The sequence below is a fragment of the Melanotaenia boesemani genome, chromosome 10 (genome assembly GCF_017639745.1).
Source record: "Melanotaenia boesemani isolate fMelBoe1 chromosome 10, fMelBoe1.pri, whole genome shotgun sequence".
Taxonomy (NCBI): Eukaryota; Metazoa; Chordata; class Actinopteri; order Atheriniformes; family Melanotaeniidae; genus Melanotaenia; species Melanotaenia boesemani.
In genome coordinates this window covers 37,687,211-37,708,626 of record NC_055691.1, presented here as the reverse complement: position 1 = coordinate 37,708,626, position 21,416 = coordinate 37,687,211, and the positions used below count along the sequence as shown (strand labels likewise).

The 21,416-nt window shown below is 45.5% G+C and overlaps 1 protein-coding gene and 1 long non-coding RNA gene across 2 annotated transcripts in view; one reads left to right on the top strand and one right to left on the bottom strand.

The window, feature by feature from the left end:
• The window catches only part of exoc3l1 (exocyst complex component 3-like 1), a 44,067-nt gene that overhangs the window by 12,885 nt on the left and 9,766 nt on the right, over positions 1–21,416 (top strand). Inside the window, exons 5-11 of the mRNA XM_041996828.1 lie at positions 2,053–2,265; positions 2,500–2,918; positions 3,100–3,170; positions 3,659–3,776; positions 3,975–4,100; positions 16,983–17,083; positions 19,346–19,462. Of these exons, the coding sequence (XP_041852762.1) occupies positions 2,053–2,265; positions 2,500–2,918; positions 3,100–3,170; positions 3,659–3,776; positions 3,975–4,100; positions 16,983–17,083; positions 19,346–19,462 (1,165 nt within the window). The remainder of the gene's footprint in view (positions 1–2,052; positions 2,266–2,499; positions 2,919–3,099; positions 3,171–3,658; positions 3,777–3,974; positions 4,101–16,982; positions 17,084–19,345; positions 19,463–21,416) is intronic.
• Positions 731–20,409, bottom strand: LOC121647428. The gene is made up of 3 exons (XR_006011844.1): positions 19,899–20,409; positions 13,069–13,070; positions 731–741 (listed from the first exon to the last, which is right to left on the bottom strand). It is a non-coding gene; the product is annotated as an uncharacterized LOC121647428 (long non-coding RNA).

Here is a 21,416-nt window from a genome sequence, read left to right as displayed (position 1 = left end):
CAACCTCATCTCCCTCCACATCAGGACTTCCTGAAACCTCCTCTGCCTCCACCTCCACTCTGTCTGTCTCCTGTAACCAAGTCATGCAACAACTGGTGAAACTGAACCAGAACAAGGCTGCAGGTCCAGATGGTGTCAGTCCCAGAGTTCTCAAGACCTGCTCAAAACAGCTATGTCCGATTCTCCAGCACCTGTTCAACACCAGCCTGAGCCAGAAAAGAATCCCGGTGCTGTGGAAAACATCCTGCCTTGTTCCAGTGCCTAAAAAACCACAACCAGCTGAACCAAAAGACTACAGACCAGTCGCCCTGACATCTCACGTCATGAAAGTCCTGGAGAGACTCTTACTGGCTCACCTCAGCAAGCAGGTGAAGACCTTTCAGGACCCACTACAGTTTGCATACCGTAATGGGCTTGGGGTTGAAGATGCCATCATATACCTGCTTCAGAGAGCCCACTCTCATCTGGACCAGTCAGGCAGCACTTTGAGGGTCATGTTCTTTGATTTCTCAAGTGCTTTTAATACGATTCAGCCTGCTCTGCTGTGTGAGAAGCTGCAGAAATTCCAGGTGGATCCCTCCACAACCACCTGGATTTACGACTACCTCACAAACAGACCACAGTTTGTGAGACTGAAAGGTTGTGTGTCTGAGATGGTGGTCAGCTGCACTGGAACACCACAAGGGACTGTACTTTCACCATTTCTATTCACGCTGTACACCTCAGACTTCCAGTACAACTCTGAGTTCTGTCATCTGCAGAAATACTCTGATGACTCAGCAGTTGTTGGGTGTATCAGTGATGGACAAGAAGCAGAGTACAGAGAACTGGTCGGTCAGTTTGTGAAATGGTGCGGTGACAATCATCTCATCTTGAATACCAAGAAAACAAAGGAGATGATTGTTGACTTCAGGAGGAACAAGAACACACATAGAAGTGTTTCCATCATGGGAGAGGAGGTGGAGGTGGTGGAGGAATACAAGTACCTTGGAGTTCAGCTGGACAACAGACTTGAGTGGAAAAGCAACACTGAGTACATTTACAAGAAAGGTCAAAGCAGACTCTACTTCTTAAGGAAGCTGAGATCTTTTAACGTCTGCACCAAAATGTTGCAAATGTTCTACAGGCCTGTTGTTGAAAGTGCAATCAGCTTTGCAGCAATCTGCTGGGGCAGCGGCATCAGAACCAGAGACTTGAAAAGAATTAACAAACTGATCAAGAAAGCCGGTTCTGTGCTTGGAGTAACTCTGGAGCCGCTGGAGTTGATCATCAAAAAAAGAATTCTGTACAAGCTGACGAAGATAATGGAAGATCCTTCACACCCTCTACACAACGCCGTGACGAAACAACAGAGTGTGTTCAGTGGGAGGCTTGTTCAAGTCCGATGCAAGACAGAGAGATACAGAAGATCCTTCCTTCCAGCAGCTATCAGGCTGAAGAACAAAGCCCTTAATTAATTAATGTGATTGTTTTACTAAAAAATTACTACTACTACAATATTGAATTTCCCTTTGGGATTAATAAAGTATTTTTCATTCATTCATTCATCCCTTCTTGGAAAGCACCGTCACATTATATAAAAAAACAGTCCTTTAAAAACAGTAGTTTATTACAGTCTCAGGTAATGGCAGGTAAATAGAGGGCTGCATATCTAGAACTGGTCTATAGATGAAACAGTGATTAGTTTCCCTTATAAAGTTGTAAACATGTCTATGATTTCTACCTAGGTCTATCAGACCAGAAGTTGTTAGGTTGTGGCCTATCTGTTGCCTATAAATGTCCTCTGTCCTGGACTATAACACCCAGAACCTATCAAGCATTTACATGTTAACATTTTATCTATCTGACGAGAAACAGAGCCACTGGTTGCTGGCTCTAAATCACGGTCTGAAAGAGGTTCAGCTTCACATCTGAAATGTCTTTACTTCTGCTCATTTGCACGCAGCATGCAACTAAGTCCAGCCATTAACCTCAGCTAACAACACAAGATTATTATGGAAGCTGTCACAGTTAAAAGAATAATGTTTTCTCTCCCTTCCCTGGCTTCTGTAGTTGGTAGCATGGTGTTGGAGACAGAGCGATTGGTGGAGTCCCGGCGGCTCCTGGAGGCCCACGCCCGGCTGATGGATCTGGAGCACTGGCAGGACGACATCCTCTGGCAGCTTCACGGGGCTGCTGGGACGACAGAAAGTGGACTCAGCGCCGAAGACCAGGAACTGGTGGCCAAGTATTTCTCTGGAGTCGGGCAGCTGGTGGACGCCCTGGGTGAGAAGGTCTTTGAGACGTAGTTTACTCAATTGTGTTTCTTAATTCTGATAAAAGAAAATGGTGTGTGAATATTTATAATAAGAAAAAGCAATCTGGGAAGTTAAAGGGGAAAGTAGTGTCGTTTAAAACAGAATAACAGCAACAAATGACAGGAGAAAGGAAAACGACAGAATAAAACAAGTCTGCTGGAAAATGACGTCTTGCTTCTTAACATCCACCCTGTTGCTGCAGGAAAGGAGCTGTGGGCGGTGGTGAGCAGCGCTCTGGCCCTGGCCCAGCAGAACCCCACGCCGTTTGTGTCAGCCGTCAGGATCGTAGAGCGGGAGGAGGCTCTGGACCGAGCCCTGCTGGCAGAGAGAGGTCGTCCCGGAGGCAGCAGCAGGCCCCTGCCTGCTGGACGACCTCGCTGTTGGAGAGCACGTTTCTTCCAGGTACTAGAGGAGGCGGTGTCTGCACGCTTTCGCAGCGTTTCCTACCTGCACACGCGAGGTCCAGGTCTGGCGGGTCACCTGTCGGCTCTGCAGCACGGCATCATGGCTGACCTGGACACCGTACGCCACCTGCTGGAGCACTGCGTCCCACCGTACTACCAGCTGACCGGAGCCTACCTTAGGGCCAGCCACCGCTGCTTACGCACTCACCTGGCACAGGTCGGTGATGAGGGGGAAACGCTGGACCTACATCACCTTCAGCTGCGTGATTCCCTCGATTATCGCCTTTCACTAGTTTTTGTTTAGTCATTTTCTTCATGGTCGATGCAGGTGAAGCCTGATTGTTAGGGATGCTTTCAGCCCGAGACACCGTCCACATCTAAGTGGTTTTTGTATCCAGGTTAGCAGCTGGGACCTGGAGAGCGGTGAAATCTTTGCTGTGCTTAACTGGGTGTTGCACGTCTACAACAGGTGAGACTCGTGGCGTACACATCATAGCAAATTCAGAACTTCCTATAAACCTGTAAGACCTGACTGTTTTACTTCCAATCATTACTTTCAAATCCCACTTTCTCTCCACTTCCCACCTTTCCGCTTACATTTAGTTGTTTGTGGTGTAAATCAGCAGGTGGTAGGACCTGTACACTGTCATAAGAAAATCATGAGCTAAGAAGGTAAAAGGAAAGCTAAATCAATCCTTATTCTCTCAAATGTTTGTGTTCTTGTGAGTTTTGAGCTCTATTTAACAATCTGAAAAGGGATTCAGTGCTTCCCCTGTCACACAGCATTTATCTTTCCATTCAAATAAACCCTCATTTTTCTCACTTCTCTGTTCAGGCTCCACTTTAAGTGATCAGTCTATGGGATAATCAAAGCCAGGTCAAGAAGCCATGGTTTAGTTTTGTAGTGATTGTGTAATGTGATTAATGTCCCTGCGTGTGTTGCTGTTGTTCCGGCAGCCCGGACATGATGGGCCACCCCGACATGCTGGCGGAGCTGCAGAGTGCCGACCTGGGACCGCTCATCTCCACCGAAGGGCTGGAACAGCTGCAGAGTAGATACGTGCAGAGTGTTCGGGTGAGACTTCAACCAGACTAAATCTGCTATGTACTCTTCTTTATAGAAGTTTTCCAGCCTGAGCAGACGCTGCACAGTCTGGATAAACTTCATATCACATATTTCAAATTCTCAGGAAAATCTAAAGTGTAGAGAAGTTTGTAAAATGTGCTGAAATACAGACGAACATGAAGGTGTTTGTGTTATTTTCTGCAACAGAAGAGTGTATCAGAGTGGATGCACAAAGCACTGCAGGTGGAGCTCCAGGACTGGCAGAGAGATCAGGAGCCGGATACAGACCACGAAGGTTTCTACCAAACCAGCCTGCCCACCATCATCACACAGGTAACACACCTGTAGGGCTCAGTGTGCTTCATTGTCGCACAAACTGAGATATAAGGTCCATATGAGTCTGTTGTGGCCAGTGCTATCCTCTGTGTAGGAGCCATAACTATAAACATGTTTCATGTTTGTACTTTGTTGATGTGTACACACTTAATTGGTGTTTGGGAAGTGGGTGTGGCACTTGGGTTGTAAGTGGTGATAAATAATTGCTGTCACCTGGGCGCTTGGTCGGTTCTTAATGATGTAGAGGTGGGGTGAGCCGGGGAGCGTTATTGTTTGTTGACCGCATAAGCGTTTGAGATGATGTAAGAAATTGTGTTAGTCATAGAACCATGGCATATGCATTGTTTTGTACTCATGTAAATAAGGATAATATTGGATTATGTGAAAGTATGAATAAACAATTGTGAGACATGAGGAATGTAGTGCGCGTCATCAAGTTCACTCCCCTGTTTAGCCTGCCGCGGCTGAGCAAGTTGGCGTTGGATATTTAGCCGCAATAATTAGTCAACAAACACCTAACATCTAACGTTGGAAAGGATTAAAGTTTATCAAGAAGAGTCTGTAGGATTATTACGAAGTTGGAGTTCTGGGACATCTTTGTGGACAAGTTAGCGTTCGCGGAGACGCTATGAGTGGATCGACGTGGTTGGAAGGTCTCAGCCTACGTTCATTAATGGTCAGGTTTGATTCATTCATTGCAGCCCATGGAATTAAGGTATGGCTACACGAAACGTGTTTTATATGAAAGCGAGTCAATTTCCCCTGATAGGTTTAGCGGTACAACCGCATTAGGTGGCTGTATTGTTTTATGGTTTAGTGGTGGAAAAGTGGTTGAAGCTATATGCTTGGGAGCATTGACGCAGTTCTTGTTTAAGACAGACAGTCTTCTGCAAGGCTGACGGTATATAGATGCATAAATACCCGCCGCTCACCAAATGAAAGGGTGAGTTTAGTAAGCTGTTGGTAGGCAGTTTAGCAGGGAATTAAAGACTTTCATATGTCTGTTGGACTGATGCTGTTTACTTAATTGCCGACCTTGTATATCAGTTGTGTGCGTTACTGTGATAAATGGGCTGTATTGATGGGATAAGAGATATGAATTTAGCATGATTTATTCTTGCTTTGTTGGAGAAAAATGGAACCAGGTGAAGGATATGCAAGTTCTGATGTTGGTACAAAGGATGAACAGAAAAGACGATTAAAACTTACTGTAAAGGCTCTGGGAATGAAAATGGAAAGGCTTCAATCAGATCGGAAGACAAAGGTTAACAACATAAGGGCTGTTATAAAAGTGATTAAAGAGCTTATGCAGAATGAAGAAAATGCTTCTAAGATTCAGTCCTGTCTTGATGACATGTCTAAGCTGTTTGATGATGCTAACAGGCTTCATGAATCTGTCATTTCTTTGCTTCCCGTGGAAGAACAGGATAAACAGAATGTACAGTCAAGTGGTCTTACTGGGGCCGGTAAGAATGATTGTACACTTTCTATATTACCAGTACAGGTAAAATCAAAGAAAGGGCATGAGACACTGGTGACTTATGCTTTCTTAGATCCTGGAAGCTCAACATCCTTTTGTACTGAAAGTCTTATGAATAGACTGAAGCTTACAGGGAGGAAAACAGATATTCTGTTAAGAACAATGAAGGTGGTTAGCAGTCACATTGTCTCTGATTTAGAAATCGCTGGGCTGGATAACGAAGAATTTTGTGACCTACCTAATATATTCACACAACAGACAATGCCTGTTCATCATGGTAATATTCCACAGCAGGTAGATGTTCAAAGATGGCCGTACTTAAAGAACATCAACATTAAAGAGATAGGCTCAGGAGTGGACATATTGATAGGAATCAATGTTCCTATGGCCGTAGAGCCATGGGAAGTTGTTAGAAGAGTGAATGGAGGTCCATATGCAGTCAAAACCATGCTAGGCTGAACTGTAAATGGTCCTCTGAGGGGCAATAGTCACTCTACCGGTGTACAGCCAAATGCCACTATGAATGTAGTTCAAGCTGATGAGCAGAAAGATTCATTTATGAGTTTTATCAATCACTTCTCTTCATGGGTTCGTCTGAAAAGAATGATGGGCTGGCTTCTTAGGTTTAGGAGTTTGCTTGTAGATCTTTCTCAAAGCAGAAAGCAACTAAGGTTGTCACTTTCTCAGTCTGACCTAGATAAAGAGCAGCTGGAAAAGAAGCTACAAAAGGAAATGAAAGCTGTTAAAGGTCAAGTTGCAAGAGGTCCTCTTAGGATTGAGGAGTTAGACACAGCTGAGACAGCCATCATCTCTTATTGTCAAAGAAAGAGGTATCCGGATGAAGTGAAAGGTTTGCAGAAGGGTGAAGGTGTGAAAAGAAGTAGTCATCTTTTCAAGCTAAATCCTATATGGGAAGACTGTGTTCTGAGAGTGGGAGGAAGGCTGGAAAGAGCATCTATGCCAGATGAAGCTAGACATCCTGTTATACTGGTTAAAGATCTACATGTCTCTGATCTCATTCTCCATTATATACACCAGATTACAGGACATGGAGGACGTAATCATATGCTTTCAATGTTGCGTCAGAGATTTTGGATTCCGGGTGCTAGTGTTGCCATAAGAAAGATATTATCAAAATGTGTTGTCTGTCGCAGGTTGCATGCTGCTCCAGGCCAACAACAAATGGCAGACCTTCCTCAGGACAGGGTTATTCCTGATGAACCTCCATTTTCCAGGGTTGGGGTGGATTGTTTTGGGCCGTTTGAGGTTAGAAGAGGAAGGAGCACAGTGAAGACATATGGAGTCATTTTTACGTGCTTGGCTATAAGAGCTGTGCATCTTGAAGTGTTGTCTTCTTTAGACACAGATTCTTTCATTAATGCTTTGAGACGCTTTACTGCTAGACGTGGTCAGGTGATGGAGATACGCTCAGACAATGGTACAAACTTTGTTGGAGCTGAGCGTGAGCTGAGAGAAGCTGTAGCAAGGTGGAATCATGATCAGATTAATAACGTCCTTCTTCAAAAGGGAATCAGATGGAACTTCAATCCGCCCACAGGATCGCATCATGGTGGAGTGTGGGAAAGACTGATAAGATCCGTGCGCAAAGTGCTGAATTCCATTCTGAAAACACAGATTCTTGATGAGGAAGGTCTCCATACGGTGTTGTGTGAGGCGGAGGCTATTATTAATAGTCGCCCCATCACTAAGGCATCCACAGATCCTAATGATTTGGAGGCACTAACTCCAAACCATCTCCTGCTACTTAAGTCTAAGCCATTATTACCACCGGGAGTGTTTCAGAGGGATGACATATACACACGACGACGATGGAAGCAAGTCCAGTATATGTCAAATCTGTTTTGGAAGCGCTGGGTGAAGGAGTACTTACCACAACTACAGGAGCGTCAAAAGTGGCAGGTTACCAGAAGAAACTTTGTTCCTGGGGACATTGTGGATGACTCTGCACCTCGAAATTCATGGATGGTTGGGAAAGTGGTTCAGGTGATTCATGATAAAAGAGGACTTGTGCGACAGGTTCGTATTAAGACTAAGACTACCTGCCTGGATAGACCAATCATGAAGGTGTGCCTTCTTCAGGAAGCAGATGAGCCATGAATTCATACACTACTGTAAAAGAATGTTCAGACCTCACTGATGTGGTCATTTTCTGAATGGACTTGATTGTAACCTTTCCTGGGTTTATTGGTTGGTTTACATGATTAATGTATGTGGAAATGTATGTAACATGAAATGTTGCTTTGTCAATAAGTTTGTCTCCTACATATCATTGGTGATGTAATTAATCTTTAGACTAATTAGAGGCCGGAATGTAGGAGCCATAACTATAAACATGTTTCATGTTTGTACTTTGTTGATGTGTACACACTTAATTGGTGTTTGGGAAGTGGGTGTGGCACTTGGGTTGTAAGTGGTGATAAATAATTGCTGTCACCAGGGCGCTTGGTCGGTTCTTGATGATGTAGAGGTGGGGTGAGCCGGGGAGCGTTATTGTTTGTTGACCGCATAAGCGTTTGAGATGATGTAAGAAATTATGTTAGTCATAGAACCATGGAATATGCATTGTTTTGTACTCACGTAAATAAGGATAATATTGGATTATTTGAAAGTATGAATAAACAATTGCGAGACATGAGGAACGTAGTGCGCGTCATCAAGTTCACTCCCCTGAGCAAGTTGGCGTTGGATATTTAGCCGCAATACTCTGTGCTGCTGCATGCTGGGCAGCAGGCTAAGGGTTGCAGATGCAAACACACCGAACACACTGATCCACAAAGCCAGTAATGTGTTGGGATGGAGGTGGACTCTCTGACGTGGTGGAGAGGAGAACGTTGTCCATAATAAAGACAACACTGAACGATACCTCCCACCTGTTTCACATCCTGCTGATCAGCCACAGGAGTATGTTCAGAGAGAGACGGATACCACCTCAATGCTCCACTCAACCACACCTGCAGCCATCACACTGTACAACTCCTCCATATAACATCCACTGTTATACATTTACTGCTCTACATTTAAATTTTACTATGATACTGATGATACTGTACATAGTACTCACTGCAGGACTGATCCTGGATCTGTTTACAGAGATATCGTAACTAGTCTGTCATTTTTCTTATTGTGATTTTTATCTTTATCCTTTCTTTATTTGGTATGGAGCGACTGTGTGCACACAGTTTCCTTCGGGATTATTAAGTTTTCTGATACTCATTCACATGGACAGTCTGCATCTGTCTGCCGTCTGATATCGTGGTCACACGAGAACTTCGTGAGTCGTCAGGGGTGGACTATGAAAGCAGCGTAGCCATGTCAGACATGTCTGTCAACATGACGACTGCAAGAATGGAAGATGTCGAAAGGCGCACGGTGGCAAAATAAGTCGAAGTGGCACCAGAGGCCTTCAACATCGTTTGCAGCTTTTATTATTATTATTATTATTATTATTATTATTATTATTATTATTATTATTATTATTATTATTCAGAGTTTGTGGTGGCCGTGGATTGCATGAGGAAAGACTGGAACACACCAGTAAGTCCTGGTATTGTGGGTCTTTGAATGAAACAAATCCAGATCATCGGGGATTGTGAAATTATTGTGTTATGTTGACATGAGCTCCAGCTCTGCTTCATATTTATCTCGGTGTGATAACTCGCTCTACTGAAGCAGCCACACATCAACCTGTCCAGGTTTAGTAAAGATGAGCCTGACTGCAACATGAAACACCAAGACTGTTAGAAATCATTCTGTGGGCTAATAATCCCTGGCTTCCAGACAGGTTAGACTACATATAGCCACATATAGTCCACCAAGCCTTTCCTGTCTGCGTCACACTTCCTGTCTGCGTCACACTTCCTGTCCGCGTCACACTTCCTGTCCGCGTCACACTTCCTCTCTCCGTCACACTTCCTGTCTGAGTCACGCTTCCTATCTGCTTTTTGTCTGCGTCATGCTTCCTGTCTGCATCCTCTCTGCGTCACGCTTCCTGTCTGCATCACGCTTCCTGTCTGCGTCACGCTTCCTGTCTGCATCACGCTTCCTGTCTGCGTCAAGCTTCCTGTCTGCTTTTTGTCTGCGTCATGCTTCCTGTCTGCATCCTCTCTGCGTCACACTTCCTGTATTTGTCATTCTTCCTGTCTGCGTCACGCTTCCTGTCTGCATCACGCTTCCTGTCTGCGTCACGCTTCCTGTCTGCGTCACACTTCCTGTCTGCGTCACGCTTTCTGTCCGCGTAACGCTTCCTGTCTGCGTCACGCTTCCTGTCTGCGTAACACTTCCTGTCTGCGTCATGCTTCCTTTCTGCTTTTTGTCTGCGTCACACTTCCTGTCTGCGTCACGCTTCCTGTCCGAGTAATGCTTCCTGTCTGCGTCACGCTTCCTGTCTGCGTCCTCTCTGCTTCACACGTTCGGTATTTGTCATTCTTCCTGTCTGCTTCTTATCTGCGTCATGCTTCCTGTCTGCATCACGCTTCCCGTCTGCATCACACTTCCTGTCTGCTTCCTATCTGCGTCACGCTTTCTGTCTGCGTAACGCTTCCTGTCTGCATCACGCTTCCTGTCTACGTAACGCTTCCTTTTTGAGTCACGCTTCCTGTCTGCTTTTTGTCTGCGTCACACTTCCTGTATTTGTCATTTTTCCTGTCTGCTTCTTATCTGCGTCATGCTTCATGTCTGCATCACACTTCCTGTGTGCTTCTTATCTGCATCACGTTTCCTGTCTGCATCACGCTTCCTGTCTACGTAACGCTTCCTGTCAGCATCACGCTTCCTGTCTACGTAACGCTTCCTGTCAGCATCACGCTTCCTGTCTGCTTTTTGTCTGCGTCACACTTCCTGTATTTGTCATTTTTCCTGTCTGCTACTTATCTGCGTCACACTTCCTGTCTGCTTTTTGTCTGCGTCACGCTTCCGTTATTTGTCATTCTTCCTGTCTGCTTCTTATCTGCGTCATGCTTCCTGTCTGCATCACGGTTCCTGTCTGCTTCTTATCTGTGTCATGCTTCCTGTCTGCATCACACTTCCTGTCAGCTTTTTGTCTGCGTCACACTTCCTGTATTCGTCATTTTTCCTGTCTGCTACTTATCTGCGTCACGCTTCCTGTCTGTGTCATGCTTCCTGTCTGCCTAACGCTTCCTGTCTGCGTCACGCTTCCTGTCTGCGTCCTCTCTGCGTCACACTTTCGTTATTGGTTATTCTTCCTGTCTGCTTCCTATCTGCGTCATGCTTCCTATCTGCGTCACGCTTCCTGTCTGCGTCACGCTTCCTGTCTGCTTTTTGTCTGCGTCACGCTTCCTGTCTGCATCACGCTTCCTGTCTGCTTCTTATCTGCATCACACTTCCTGTCTGCGTCACACTTCCTGTCTGCGTAACACTTCCTGTCTGCATCACGTTTTCTGTCTGCTTCTTATCTGCATCACACTTCCTGTCTGCGTCCTTACTGCATTACAATCATCCTAATTGATTCCACCCTGGAATATAGGTTCAGGAAGGGGACAGTGTTCCACCTTTGTAAGTCTGACTTCATCTTTGAAATTAAAGGCCCATAGTTGACATCAAACATATTAGATGGGTCCTTTGTCAAAGCCACAACCAAATATTTTATGGCCCTAACAAAATTAGGGCCATAACTGAATTTCTTCAAACATTCAAATAAGTATCCCCATTCTACTCTGTGAAACGCTTTCTCTGCATCAAGTGCGATAACAGCACATATTCATACATTTGAACAGCAATGGATGGTTGGCTTAATGAAAAAGTTCCAGTTGCATACATTTGCGCACAGCAAAATATTAATTAGTCTAGCAAAAACATAATGGAGTGCGTATGCCTCCAGTCTAAAGACAGCTGCTTGGCATCATAAGGTGAAGAGATGAGTTTGATGGACCTTGAGTTCAGGTGATTAGCCTCAGCCAGGTAGTACTTTCCAAGCTGCAACATATCAAGTCCTACTGTTTGCCAAATGTCTGGTTGAAAAACTTCTGAGCTTCATCAGGCGATTCGAAGGTGAGCATGTCACTCGTCACTCGCAGCGGGGTTGGGTAGAGCAGGCGGAATCTGACCTTCTGATACGGGGCTTGCTTCACAACGTTAAACGCATCTCTCTTTTTTGTGAGTGTTGTGCTGACATCCTGGTCAACTCTTCAGGTGGCACCTTGGTACCTGAGCTTGTGATTCCGAGCCCAGCGCAGCTTCTTTGAAGTCTGGTGAGCTCTCTCCAGCTCAGGCGGTGTAGGGAAAACGTCGGGTCCCATCACTTGTAGGAGTACATCCGACATGAACTTTATGGGATCCTTGCCATCCTCACTGCCTTAGAGGATGTTAAGTGTATGGAGATTAGATCTCCGTGAGGCTGTCGTCAGAATTAAAGGTTCAGTCACTGCTAACACGACTGCCTTACAAGGAATGATGGGAGATGTAAGTAAGCTGGTAGAGGAGTCCTCTTCCTCTGGAGGTCTATCACCATCTCTCTGGTCTGGGTGACATCCAGATGCAGGTGGTTCCTTCCGGTCCAGTCTACAAACCAGTCCACCAGCGCTCTGTCGTCCTCCTCCCTCCCTCTCCTAGACACCCAACAACCGCTGAGTCGTCAGAGACTTTGTGAAGGCGGCAGGACTCAGTGTTGGACTGAGAACCAGTGGTGTAGAAGGTGGAGAGGAAAGGAGCCAGCACAGTCCCCTGAGGACCACCACGTCAGACAGGACGCTGCCCAGACGGACCAACTGTGTCCTGTCAGGTAGTCAGTGATCCAGGAGACCATGGAGTCCTGGACCCCCATCCCCCGCAGATTCTCCCCCAGCAGCAGTGGCTGGATGTTGTTAAACCACCAGAGAAACTAGAGAAAGTGGCTCACAGAGCTACCACCAGCATCCAGATGCAGACGGTCTCTGCAGCAGGCAGAGGAGACAGCTGGGTGTTGAACGGTGATTTCTTCACGCTCGGTCATCTTGGTGATGTCCTCCCTGTGTGGCTGACAGAGAACACCCCAGTCTGTTGACTCAAAGCAGTCCTGTAGTTCTTCAGCAGCATCTTCAGTCCACCTCCTCGCTGTCCTTCTGTCTACAAGCAGCCGCTGAACAAGCAGGACAGACTTTGGAGTCAACAGAATGAGATTGTGGTCTGGTCTGCCGAGGGGAGGGGAGCTGTGGCATCATAGGCTGTAATGGCGCTGTCGAAGTCGGCCGCCGTCGCGACTGCTCCTACCACTTTTCTTTGTTTTTGTTTCTAAAGTAATTTCTACTTCATGGAACTGACAAACTGATATCATGGAGTGCTTTTGTTACATTAGAGATACTCTTATTTCCATTGGTGTACAATGTACTCACAATTCGTCGTTTTTAACCCCGGATCCGAGTTGGCCGAAGGAGATCCTGAGGGAGAACAAAGGACGGGACCCGAAATGGAGACCCCGGGGGAAACGAGCCGGCGTCAGGAACAGGCTGAGAGCTCGTGCACACCGCACACCGCTGCCCAGTATTCTGCTCGCCAACGTCCAGTCTCTGGAAAATAAGCTCGATGACCTCAGGGCCAGGGTAAAGTTCCAGAGAGACATTCGGGACTGCAATCTCCTCTGCTTCACCGAGACATGGCTGAACCCAGCGGTGCCGGACCATGCCATCCAGCCGGCCGAGTTCTTCTCGGTTCACCGCATGGACAGAACACAGGACTCGGGAAAGTCAAGGGGAGGCGGCGTGTGTTTAATGGTGAACAGTAGCTGGTGCAACAGCGCGAGCATTGTTCCTCTCACTCGCTCCTGCACACCCAACCTGGAACTACTAACCATCAAATGTCGTCCTTTTTATCTACCTCGGGAGTTTACATCGGTCATAGTCAGCGCCGTTTATACTCCACCTCAGGCGAACACGGACACTGCTTTATGCGAGCTGCATGAAGCACTCACACAGCACCAGACACAACACCGAGACGCTGCGCTTATTGTGGCGGGGGATTTTAACAGTGCCAACTTCAAACGCGCAGCGCCAAACTTTTATCAGCACATCAGCTGCCCCACCAGGGGTGAAAGGACACTGGACCACTGTTACACTACAGTGCGGGACAGTTATAAGGCTCAATCTCGCCCTCCGTTTGGGAAATCCGACCACGCCGCCATCTTCCTCATGCCAAAATATAAACAAAGGCTCAAGCAGGAAGTTGCGGCTCGGACGGAGGTGTCACGCTGGACGGACCAATCGGAGGCCGCTCTGCAGGACGCTCTAGATGACGCAGACTGGGACATGTTCCGGCGCAGCTCCGATGACGTCAACATGTTTACGGAAGCGGTTGTGGGATTTGTAGGAAAACTGGTGGACGACACGGTTAAGAAGACCACCATCAGAACTTTTCCGAATCAGAAGCCGTGGGTGGATAAATCCGTCCGCGATGCTTTGAGATCCCGGTCCGCGGCGTATAACACGGGGCTCGCCAGGGGAAACATGGACGAGTACAAAACCGCGTCCTACAGCGTGCGCAGAGTGGTGAAGGAGGCGAAACAGCGCTACGCACAGAAACTAGAGTCACAGTTCCAACAGAGTGGCTCTAGGAGTCTGTGGCAGGGACTGAGAAACATGACGGACTATAAAGCACCATCTTCCAGATCGGTGGGTGGAGACGCTTCTCTGGCAGACGAGCTGAACACCTTTTATGCTCGCTTCGAGGCTGCAGCTCGCAGCGCTAACAGCGTTAGCAGCGCTAACGTCGCCAAGGGCAGCACACCTCTGGAGCTCCCCGGAGAAGCTAACTCATTCACCATCTCAGAGCACGATGTTAGAAAGGCATTCAGGAGAGTGAACACGAGAAAAGCAGCAGGACCAGATGGCATCACAGGTCGAGTCCTGAAGACCTGCGCCGACCAGCTTGCTCCTGTGTTTACTGAGATCTTCAACCTCTCCCTGGATCAGTCTGTCATCCCGACGTGCTTCAAACAGTCCGTCATTGTTCCAGTCCCGAAGAAACCTCAGCCTGCCTGCCACAACGACTACCGCCCAGTTGCGCTCACCTCGGTAGTGATGAAGTGCTTCGAAAGGCTCGTCAGAGACTTCATCACTTCTTCCCTGCCAGCCACCCTGGACCCTCTACAGTTTGCGTACCGTCGAAACCGATCTACAGCGGACGCCATCGTACACCTCCATCACACAGCACTCAACCATCTGGACAACGGAAAGGGGAATTATGTGAAAATGCTGTTTGTTGACTACAGTTCAGAGTTCAACACCATAATCCCCTCCACACTCACGACTAAGATGGAGATCCTAGGCCTCAGCCCATTCCTGTGTCGCTGGATCTCCAACTTCCTAACAGACAGATCACAGGTGGTACGGTTGGGCAGCCATGTCTCAACCTCTATCACCGTCAGCACTGGAGCCCCCCAGGGCTGTGTTCTGAGCCCCCTGCTGTACTCCTTATACACTTACGACTGTGTAGCCACTTCCAGCTCAACCAACATCATTAAGTTTGCAGACGACACTGTGGTGTTGGGCCTGATCTCTAACAACGACGAGACGGCATACCTAGAGGAGGTTAGAAACCTGGAATTATGGTGCCAGGTCAACAACCTCCTCCTCAACGTCAGCAAGACTAAGGAGCTGATAGTGGACTTCAGTACTAAGCAGGAGAGGAATTACCAGCCCCTGAACATCAACGGGACCCCAGTGGAGAGAGTGGACAGTTTCCGGTGGCTCGTACGTAGGTGTTCACATCACGCAGGATCTGACATGGTCCTGTCATGTTAACACCGTGGTGAAGAAGGCCCGACAGCGTCTCTTTCATCTCAGACGCCTGAAGGACTTTAAACTGCCCCCAAGGGTGCTAAGGACTTTCTACACCTGCACCATTGAGAGCACCCTGGCGGGAAATATCACAGCCTGGTTCGGGAACAGCACCAAACAGGACAGGCGAGCTCTCCAGAGGGTGGTACGATCAGCAGAGCGTACCATCCGTATGGAGCTTCCTGACCTAGACACTGTATACAGCAAGCGGTGCTGGACCAGAGCCAGGAAGATAGTATACAGCAAGCGGTGCTGGACCAGAGCCAGGAAGATAGTGAAGGACCTCAGCCATCCCAACAATGGACTCTTCTCTCTGTTGCGGTCAGGGAAACGTTTCCGTTCCTTGAAAGTAAGCACTGAGCGAATGAGGAGGAGCTTCTTCCCGCAGGCCGTTCGGGCCCTGAACCAGAACGCCAGTACCTGGACACTGTAGACTCCATGCACACAACATCTACCTCGGCTGACTGTTGCACACGACACGTTGGCATTTTTACAGACATTGTCACTTTTCCTCTGCACACAGACACTTTCGGACTCTCAAGCCTTGCACATTTATACTTTATATTTGACATGTTCTACATTCTCTACGTTGCAGATATGTTTATATATGGTTTACATTTTTTCTTTACATTTCATATACATTATATATTTTTATATATTTTATTTTATTCTATTTATTTTTTTTTTTTGGAATCCTATATTTTTGCTATATGCATATTTTATGTTATTTTACTATTTCTACCCCCCCCCCCCCCCCCCCCCCCCCCCCCCGTAATCTAAAATCCTTTAAAGTTTTTACTCATTGTTAATAGTATATTTCTTACATCTTTCTTACATCTTGGACAGTCGTACTAAGCATTTCACTGCATTTTGTACTGTGTATAATTTGTGCGTGACGAATAAAGATTTGAATTTGAATTGAATTTGATATGCATTGCTGTGTTTTGTTTCCTCGGGTGGGATGATCCACATATAGATGGAATGTGGGCAGAAGTTTGTCCAAAATCACCAGATTAAAGTCTGGGATGCAGAGATGTTCCTTCATATGCACCATTTTCACTCATACAGTGTGCAAACATTCACAGCTGGCTTTCTCCTAAAATGAACATTTCCCTGTTTAATTATTTTGACAGCATTTATTTTATGGAAGGTCTAGTCAGTAACATCTCTGATATGGTAAACCTCATTATTCTTCTGGCTAAATACCATATCCACTCTTGCAAATGGAAAGCTGAAACACCTTCACTTAACTGTTTCATCAATAACTTTGCTGTTTTAAATCACTACAGTCCATCTCATAACAGGCTAAAGTTCACATGTTGTATTCATGTCTATGTAATATGCTGGTCTTTTGAAGTGCTACGCCTTGGACTTATTTGGACTAAACTGTTCTGTATGTCTTGACAGATATTTCTATTTTCTGTTCTGCCATCTATAGTTTGATGGACAGTTATGGACATGATAACACAGATGGCTGTTGTTTTTGGACCCTAACTTGTGCTGTAACTATGTAGTTGAATAAAGTTGGAATGAAAGACTTCCTGTCTGTGAATATAGAGTACTGTGGATTTTACTGGGACCGATGTGCGACGTGACATTTATTTTATCTGGTAGATGCTGGAGGAGAACGCCCGGGTAGCTCTGATGATTGGAGAATCCCTTCGAGACCAGACCATACAGATGGGGCTGTATGAGATGGAGAACCTCCTCAACAGGTGTGTGCTCATCCAGGGCTTCACTACCTGCCTTCTAGAAACATGTTAGTAGTGCAGTCGTTTTGTTCCATCCTTTCTTGCTCTTCTGACTTTTATATATATATTTTTTCATTTAAAGGTCTTTGGTTCTTCGTACAGTTTTTATGCAGTTATTTACATTTTTTCTTCTGTATCTGCTCCAGTTAGTCTTTTAACAGATGATGGCCTCTCCTACTTTACTGCTAAACTAATCTACCTTCGGGTATTAATAAAGTTACCTTGTCATAAAGCTCGGGTCTTATTCGCTGCTGTGGACAGGTTAACAAACCCTCCTGTGTCAGTAGCACCTGAACTTTATTCCACCAAGGCTGCAATGAATTCACCAAATTCTTCACAGACAAAATCCAGAATATCAGACCAGCAGCTGGTTCATCAGCAGCAGGTTCAGGAGACATACTGGTCCATGAAAACCAGTTTAAGCACCATGACCAAGTTTAATCCATTAATAGCAAAGATCTGGGCGACATCTTACGTCTCCTCTTGCTGCTTGGACATCCTGCCCACAGGTTTCTTCAAAAATGTCTCAAAGACTCTGGAGCCAGATCTGGTCCAGGTTGTGAACTGGTCTTTAATTTCAGGCGTCTTCCCAGAACTTCTAAAAACAGCTGTAATCAAACCTCTGCTAAAAAGGGACAATCTAGACACAAATGAGCAACTACAGGCCAATCTCAGATCTTCCTTTTCTACGTAAGATCATGGGAAAAGCTGTTTTTCATCAACTAAACGACTTTTTAACTAAAACAACTGCTACGATGTCTTCCAGTCAGGTTTTAGACGACACCACAGCACCGAGATGCTCTGACCAAAGTCATTAATGACATATGTTTGAATACAGATGATGGAAAAATGTCAGTCTTAGTCTTACTGGACCTCAGTGCTGCTTTTGATACAGTCGACCACAATATATTACTCCCGACTGGAGAACTGGGTGGCCTCTCTGTCACTACACTGGTCTAAATCTTATTCAGAGAACAGGAAGTACTTTGTGTCAGTAGGTAACTTTACATCTGAACAGACAAGAAATACATGTGGAGTTCCCCAAGGTTCCATCCTGGGGCCTCTTCTGTTTAACATCTACATGCTCCCACTGGCACAGGTCATAAAGAATAACATTAGTTACCATAGCTACGCAGATGACACACAGGTATATATTACAATGTCACCAGGAGACCAAGGCCCCGTACAGGCTCTTGGGAAATGCATTGAAGAGATTAATGACTGGATGTGTCTAAACTTTCTTCAGTTAAACAAAAACTAAACTGAGGTGATTGTCTTTGGAGCCAAAGAGAAACGATTAAAAGTCACCACAGAACTTCAGTCTATACACCTAAAAACCACCAACCAGGACAGAAATCTGGGTGTATTGATGGACTCAGACCTAAACTTTGAGAAACACATGAAGGGAACCACAAAGTCAACCTACTATCATCTTAAGAACATATCAAGGGAAAAAGATGTGATGTGTCAGCAGGACCTGGAAAAACTAGTCCAGCTTCCATCTTTAATTGGCTTGATTATTGTAACAGTGTTTTTACAGGTTCTACCTAAAACATCAGTCAGACACCTGCAGCTGATCCAGAACTCTGCTGCTCCAGTCCTCACTAAGACCAAGAAAGTGGACCACATCAGTCCAGCTCTGAGGTCTTTACACTGGCTGCCGGTCCGTCAGAGGATAGACTTTAAAGTTCTGCTGCTGGTCTAGAAAGCTCTGAATGGTTTAGGGCCAACATACATCAGAGACGTCTTGACCCAGTATGAACCTACCAGAACCCTCAGGTCATCTGGATCCAGTTTTTTATCAGTTCCAGAGTCAGAACCAGACATGGAGAAGCTGCATTCAGCTTCTATGCTCCACATGTCTGGAACAAACTCCCAGAAAGCCTCAGATCAGCTGAAACCCTCAGTTTATTTAGATCCAGGTTAAAGACCCACCTGTTCTCTGCTGCATGGACTAGTTTTTATTTAGAGTCCAGATCTGGATCTGGTTCTTTAAGCTGGAATAATGTTTTAATATTGTCTTTATCCAGTGTTTATTTCTCTTTTGTTTATAGTGTTGAACGATGCTTCAGTGTTTCTGTAAAGCACTTTGAATCTTCCTGTCGTTGAATTGTGGTGCACAAATAAACTTGCCTTGATTTGGAACAAAAACAGTCGCACCCGGTGAAGGTAACCTAAGTTTTCTTTATATAAATAAAGTTATACTTGCTTCACTTTAACTTGCAGGTTTCGGGAAGCACTGGTTGAATTTGGGAAGGAACATCGCAGAGATCCAAGCAACAACAAAACCAAGTTCTACCTCCATTACCTGCTGGCCTCCATCAGCAACTGCATCATCCTGAAGTAAGATTACAGATTATGATGGAATATGGGCTTAAAGTGGGTTAACAACATGGCAGCAGGCATCTGAAGCAGTGTTTCAACCCCTTAGGGTATGTGGAGACACTTCTTAAGAAATTATAAAAAAGTAATGGTTCATGCAGAATATAATAATAATATAACAAATATTTCAATAATGTTGCATGTAAGTTTATAAACTGAAATTTTATATTGTTTGATTCATGCTAACAAACCCAGGTCACCTACATACCAGGTGGTACATTTCAAATGACATCACCTGTCAATCACCTGACGCGTCAATGCTGCTCATAACATGAAGTCCAGAGCAAAGAGTAGAGCCGGAAAAATTCCATCAGTGTTACTGTAAAAATGTTTTATATCCATAATCTGCAGCCCATCCAGGACATCATGTTCCTTATATAGGAGGACATTAGCTAACAGCAACGTGGAACCAGAACCTCTCCAGCCTCGTGGAACCAGAACATCTCCAGCAACGTGGACCCAGAACATCTCCAGCCTCGTGGTACCAGAACCTCTCCAGCAACGTGGAACCAGAACCTCTCCAGCAACGTGGAACCATAAAGCACAACTTTCATGTTGCTGAAACTCTCGAGTTTTTAGAAAGAAATTAGCTGGTGTTCTGGTGTGAAAAGCCTGGTCAGCCAAAGCACCAGAGACTTGCTCTGTGGTGTCTTTGCTCGTGGCTAAGGTCATCGCCGAAGACCTCCTGCTCCTGATGTTCTTCTGTCAGACGATTAAGACACAGCAGAACATCTCAAATGTGGGTCTGAGGACACATTCTGCTGCAGGACTAAACAGGAAAAGTTGTGGAAAACTTGGAGACTCGTTTTGGTTCTGGCTGGATGAATCCACAGCTAGTTGATGTATTTACCAACACGTCCTGTCAGGGGAAACATCCAGAGAGGTTCTCAGGTTCTCGTTCAGTGGTCATGTTAACACACTTTTCCATGAAAACAGTCAGCGTGTCCGTCATGAGAAAAGGTTTGACATGAACGCAGTCAGAAATTATTCACGTCTAACATGCTTCATGTTCTTTTCAAATAATTTCTCTTTGAAAGTGTTTTTTAAATTGCATATTTTAATGCTACCAAACGGCTTGTTGACCTGTTTCCAACCCAGAACTTAAATGGTGAGGGAGGTAAAATGATGCCATTCAAAGCAGAAAACAGTTTGAGAAGCAGTGATCTAAAATATGCTGGTAGAGTTCATTATGCCTTTTAATTGTTTTACTCCGTGTAAAGCTGGAAGATCGTCTAATTTCACTCAAGTGAGCTGCTAAATATTGTCCAGGATAATTTTTTTATATCCATCCATCCATCCATCCATCCATTATCTTGACCGCTTATTCCATTTCGGGTCGCGGGTGAACTGGAGCCTATCCCAGCATTTTAACAGGTGAGAGGCAGGGTACACCCTGGACAGGTCACCAGTCTGTCGCAGGGCCAACACAGATAGAGACAAACAACCATTCACACGCACACTCACTCCTAGGGAGAATTTTAGAGTGTCCAATTAACCTAACATGCATGTCTTTGGACGGTGGGAGGAAGCCGGAGAACCAGGAGAGAACCCACGCATACATGGGGAGAACATGCAAACTCCACACAGAAAGGCCACCACCCTCAAGGTTCGAACCTCCCCCCAGCTGAGATTCGAACCGGCGACCTTCTTGCTGTGAGGCTGCGGTGCTAACCACCACACCACCGTGCAGCCCTAATTTTTTTTTTTTTTTTTTTTTTTTTTTTTTTTTTTATATATATACTTTTTATTTATAACATTTTAAATGTATAAACAGACACAAAAACAAATAGAGGCCATGGGATGGCAATCAGACAAAACAAGCATATTTCAAAACATATACACTATTTCACATGTAGTCAAACAAGGTTAATACTGTCACATTCAACAAAGTCCAACCATTTTCTCCAGGGTCTTT